This window comes from Lycium barbarum, chromosome 7, assembly GCF_019175385.1.
Source record: "Lycium barbarum isolate Lr01 chromosome 7, ASM1917538v2, whole genome shotgun sequence".
NCBI classification, from domain to species: Eukaryota; Viridiplantae; Streptophyta; class Magnoliopsida; order Solanales; family Solanaceae; genus Lycium; species Lycium barbarum.
In genome coordinates this window covers 127,986,283-127,992,051 of record NC_083343.1, presented here as the reverse complement: position 1 = coordinate 127,992,051, position 5,769 = coordinate 127,986,283, and the positions used below count along the sequence as shown (strand labels likewise).

At 33.6% G+C, this 5,769-nt stretch overlaps 1 protein-coding gene across 1 annotated transcript; it reads right to left on the bottom strand.

Moving 5' to 3' along the window:
- Positions 1-1,623: 1,623 nt before the first annotated feature.
- On the bottom strand, positions 1,624-5,470 carry LOC132604323 (mogroside IE synthase-like). Its single transcript, XM_060317779.1, has 2 exons — positions 4,650-5,470; positions 1,624-2,440 (listed from the first exon to the last, which is right to left on the bottom strand). Exons 1-2 carry the CDS (start codon positions 5,274-5,276, stop codon positions 1,727-1,729), a joined length of 1,341 nt encoding a protein of 446 aa, XP_060173762.1. The 5' UTR covers positions 5,277-5,470; the 3' UTR covers positions 1,624-1,726.
- Positions 5,471-5,769: the final 299 nt, after the last annotated feature.

Below are 5,769 nucleotides of genomic sequence, written 5' to 3'. Positions count from 1 at the left end.
TTCTACTATTTTTGTATAACTCATGTATTATTTGCAAGTTAAAAAAAAATACAACTTGCAAATAAATGTTATCCAAGAATGAATAAAATATATGGCTCATTGAGCTTTCTTCTATTTACTTGTGTTCATATTTTTACTTTTATTAAGTTAGGAATATAAGTATATATAGTATATAAGTAAGTATATATAGTATATAGTACATATATACAAGTATATATAAGTAAGTATATATACTATATATATAAGTAAGTATATATACTATATATATTAAGTTATACACATATATAAGTATATATAGTATATAAGTAAGTATATATAGTATATAGTACATATATACAAGTATATATAGTATATAAGTAAGTGTATATAGTATATAAGTAAGTATATATAGTATATAGTACATATATATAAGTATATATAGTATATATACTATATATATTAAGTTATATACATATATAAGTATATATAGTATATAAGTATATATATTATATAAATATATATATTAAGTTATACCTATATATAGATATTAAGCTATACCATATATATAACTATATAAGTATATAGAGTATAGTATGTAAGTTATACATATATATGTGTACGAAAAGCACTATTCTGTATTGCTGACTTGCTGTTAGGCTGTTAGTCAGTAAATATTTAAACTTTAATTATAAAGTTGTATAACATATGTAAATATACCTATAATATACAAATAAATACTATAATATATATATATATAATACAAAAAACAAAAAAAAATATTTTAACCAATCCAAACCGGACCGGTTCCGGTTTGGACTTTAAAACCGGTTAACCGGAACCGGTTAGGCGGTTTCGGTTTTGGAACCGGAACCGGTTAGGCGGTTTCGGTTTTGGAACCGGAACCGGCCGGTTTCCTAACCGGTTCCCGGTCCGGTTCCGGTTGGAACCGGTTGACAGGTCTACTGTATAGTACTAGTGAATATGACAATCACTGAGAGAAATTCAAAAAATTCATTAATAGGCAAACCCCCTTTCAGAACAATCATTTGCATCTTCTGGCTATTGAAAGGATAATAAGAAATTTAACTAGAAAAAAAAAAAGTACCCCCTAATTCAAATCCATACCATACTATTGAAAAAGAACATTGTTTCCTGATCTTCAAAATGTCGAGTGCTGAAGGAATCTCTAGTATACATCGAAGTCAGAAAAATTCAGCCTTAACTTTAGGACACTCTTTACATGCTTACAGTATGTATTTATTTATTTTCCTTGTTTCTTTTACATGCTAATCGTTTGGAAAATTGAACCATCGGAATTCGAGTTTTTGTTTTTCATTTTCGTTTCTTCTTCTCCTCCTTCTCCTCATCCTCCAAAGATAGTGGGTTCGAGATTCTAGTCTTTTTAAGTTATTGAGTTTTAAATTAGTAATTTACACTTATTCAATGAATTTCTTAATACAAATACACGGTTTTGACCGAAGCTACTAGATTCAGTCGACCGGTAATCAAAGTGCTAGTCCCGCCCCTGCCTCCGCCTCCTCTTCTTCTCCTGAAAGTGCAGTGGACATGGCTAGAGGGCCTACAACTTGTGCAACAAACATGCACAAGGCGCAACTCAGGTCGTTCGGTTAAAAAAAGGGGGAATTTTTCTAAACAACCATAAACATTACGAGAGTTCTTTAAGCAACTACGTGGCTGTTTAGTTTAAAACGAAAATGAAATGCAAGCTATTTAAACAGCTAGAGCATTACAAGTTTGAAAGAAATTCTTCAATATTCTTATCAGAACTCCCTCCTTCATCTATTGCTGCCTTAGCCAATTGTTTCCATTTAATTGCATTCTCCTTAAGCATTATACCTTTCTCTTCCTCCATGACTTCCCTTATGGAACTCGCGATTTCATCTCTGTTAACTACACCATCTTCTCCAGCCTTAACTCGAATTCCTGTTTGCCATACATCACTAATAAATTTTGCATTAGTCGGTTGATCTGACCATTGGGGCATGGCTACCATTGGTACTCCCAAACACAGTGCTTCGAGCGTCGAGTTCCATCCACAATGAGTAAAAAAACATCCAACTGATTGATGAACCAAGACATCAAGTTGAGGGCACCAATTCACAATTAGTCCTCTTTCTGATAACTTCAACATGAATTCATTAGGGAGTTTGTTTTCTTCAGAAGTTCTAACGACCCACAAGAAATGGAAGTTGCTCGTCATCAATCCCCATGCTAGTTCCTCCATTTGTTGTTCTCCAAGACTGGCCAAACTTCCAAATGCTACATACACAACAGAGCCAATTTCCCTTGAATCTAGCCACTTCACACAAGTTTCACTATTAGGCTTGAAGAGACTCAAACCATATTCTTTGTCTTCCTTTAGTCTCTTGTCAAGATACATTGATGGAATTGTTGGTCCGACGGTTTTGATTGGATATTGTGTCCTTAGCCAATCGATCACCTGTACATATTCAACAACAAAAACTTTAGATTTTTGCAGGGGCGGCTCAATGATGTTGATGGCCTAAAGCAAAAATATATCAAGAGGGCCCTAAATTTATTTCGTAAATTCATATAATTTATAATGAGACACGAAAGAACCCCCAAATTTTTTATCTAAAGGTAAGAGCACGCACATCAGTCATCGCAATTCCGAACTTTACCGTAGGCAAAAGCATGGTAATTAAGTGCATTAAGGTAGAAAAACAGGCCTATTATCTATCGAGTTTCTAACTTTATGTCACTTGCTTTTAGTGATTTCTCAGTTAAAAAAAAAAAGACAAATGTACTTAATTTCTGATGCATGGATCAAACATGACAAAATTAAATAGCTAATTTAGAAAAATCGAAAATAAAATGATTAAAAACGTGAAAGAGAATGAGTGTACATAGAGATAGAAAAATTAGAATAAACAAGGAAAATTAATATACTATTTAATTTAATGGAATTTTTTACCGTTATTTAATCACTCGTCTGTACAACTTCAACCACTAAAATAAAAGTTTAAATTTTTTAATTATTAATATTTATAATAATATAATACCTAGTATTTGTAGTAATTTTGGGGCCCTAAATATTTGGGGGCCTAAGACAAAGGCTTTATTTGCCTTACCCTTAGGCCGGCCCTGGATTTTTGGTATAGCACTATGCAAGGATGTGTGTGTATATCTAGCCTGTTTAAATAGTACACCTTCTGTTCAATTTTATGTGGTACTTTCTTATTTAGTCTGCTAGAAAAAGAATTATACATTTTTTTCTATATATATTATGAAGCTCTTTAATTTAAACTTCCGATTTGTCCTTAACAACTATGGATCACCTAGGTGGATCTTCATGTTGAGATTAACTATGGATCACCTAGGTGGATCTTCATGTTGAGATTGGCTGAACTTGGTAGATTATACACCAGAGAGAAAATTCCAAGTTGGGGAGTACCTACAAGTCTGGCAAGAGAGGAACTTAAGGATTGTTCATTCGAGATCTTATTCTGAAGTAGTCATGAAGGTGATAATTCAGGAGGTATATAAGTGGTAGAGCCAGGATTTCACTGAGAAGCTTCAAAATATAAATAAGTAAATACAATAAGAAGTCAAGGGATTCAAAGTCTACTATATCCACATAAAAACAATTTAACATTGTGTATACAATGTAATTTTTGGCCGAGCCTCTTGCATCCACCTGGCTCCGCCCCTTCATATATATTAGAGCTAGCTTAATGCCTAGACTAGCTAGGAAGTTGTTTAAGCTGAATGTATATCCAATATGACCATTGAGTATTGTTAATGAGAGGTAGTGATGTAGTTAAAGATCCTAGATGTTGGGGCAGCATGCCCAATCCTAGTGCAATTTTGTTTTTCCTTGAAATGATTAAGACTAGAAATTATTTACCCAAAAAAAATACTTATAAAACACTTGCAGTTATAATCACAAAAATATTATGAAATGATTAAGACTAGAAATTTCTGATCTCATTTTTGGTATGTGGAAAAAGGCGTGTTTCATAAACTCCACATTTGCAAACACGAAGTGAGTATATTAATGTAGCACTTTGGATGGTCACTTTGCGTGCAGTGGATAAAAAAAATATTAATAATAATAATAGTACTTATTTTAAAAAGACAAAAGTAAAAATATACTCTTCTATGATATGCAATATCTAATTTTACCCTCTTAAACTTTAACGTTAATCAAATCTTTGTTGTTAGCAAATTGTCTCGTATTTGCCTTGACTTTAACGGAGCTCCGGCGCGAACTTTGTAAACTTCACTTGTCAAAATACTTCGAAAAAATATCAAATGTATCCCTCTACTTTTAACTATTTTTTAAAGTTATCCGCCGTTATACTTCAAATTTGAGATCTATAAAGGTCGAGGGCAAATAATGAGAACAATTTGCTAAGGGCAAGAATATGAATGGACCCAAAGTATAACGAATGATAAAATTAAAATATTCCATGTATAGTACTTTTTTTTAAAAAATTATTATTATGACATAGGGGGTAGGGGAAGGGGAAATGAGGAAGGGGATTGCAACGTGGGGATTCGAGCCCTCACCAACAAGGTGAAAGTTCAGGTAGTCAACCAACTGACCTACTAGATCACCACATTCCATGTATAGTACATGGGTAAATTTTGACATTTTTTCTGTTGTCATGGTTGAGAGAGTTTACCTCCTTTTCCAACACATCACATGTGTTGAAGAAAAGCCAATCTGCTTTCTTGAAATGGATGTTTTGACTGAAGATAATCCTTGTCAGAGATGGATACAAATCACTCTCATAGATGAAAGAAGGCAAATCTTCCTTTTCCAGCAATGGAAGTGAAGGCAAAGTTACAACAGAGCCATCTAAAGGAACTTTACTTGTTTCTGGATCCATATGATAGTATATGGCACTTAGAGAACAAGATTGTGTGAAAAATGCAGCTCCTTTGAGTCCTAGCTGATGTGCCAAGTCAATTGGCCTAGGTATGATTGAATCATAAACAAGAACTTTCACAGGGTACTCAGAATCAGATAATTTCTCAACAATTGCTCCCAAGCTTTTAGATAACAAAGCAAGGAGCCATTCAAGAGATTTGTCAACACTTTGTGGTGGATCGTCATCGTGTGGAATGGACTCAATCTTGATTGAACCAAACTCCTTTGGCATGTTCTTGCTAACATAGTCTATGGTGACTAAGGTCACTTTAACTCCTCTCGATGCTAATCTCTTTGAAAATTGAACCATTGGGTTTATGTGGCCTTGTATAGGGTAAGGGAGAACTAAAACATGAGCTTTGTTGGTTATTTCTTCCATTTCTACAGTATACTCTTTAGCTGTTCTGTTCAGAGTTGTTCAGGATATGAAGACCTGAAGTTTCTGCTATTAGGATGATATAGGCCTCATATGTTTGCGTTTAGTCATTAGATATTCCGTACGAAGGAAAATGTTTTCTTGAAAAAGGTTTTTCAGGAAAAAATATGCAGATTTCTTACTTATTTACTTGTGTTTGGTACGTAAGCAAAAGAGTTATACGATTAACGATCGTATATAATCGACAAATACTATGGGAGGTGGGGTGGAAAGGCTACGAGGGTGAAGATGAGGTGCATCGAAAGGTGGGGAGGACACAATCAGTGAACTTGTTTTTCTCACTTCCACTAGGGAAACCATTTACTCATTGTAAAGATACTTTTTTTCCTATACAAAATATTTTGACCAACCGATAAAACAACTTTTTCCTCCATACTGAACGCGCCCTAAGTATGTTTTTCTTTTAATGCTAAATTCAATCATTCAAATTGCAATT

What these genes read in the sequence shown, in the direction of transcription:
- LOC132604323 (XM_060317779.1), bottom strand. Translation starts at nt 5,276, where the DNA reads ATGGAAGAAATAACCAACAAAGCTCATGTTTTAGTTCTCCCTTACCCT. An exon ending in GTGATGTGTTGGAAAAGGAG is followed by an intron (nt 2,441 to 4,649) that starts GTAAACTCTCTC and finishes GAATATGTACAG; the next exon opens with GTGATCGATTGGCTAAGGAC.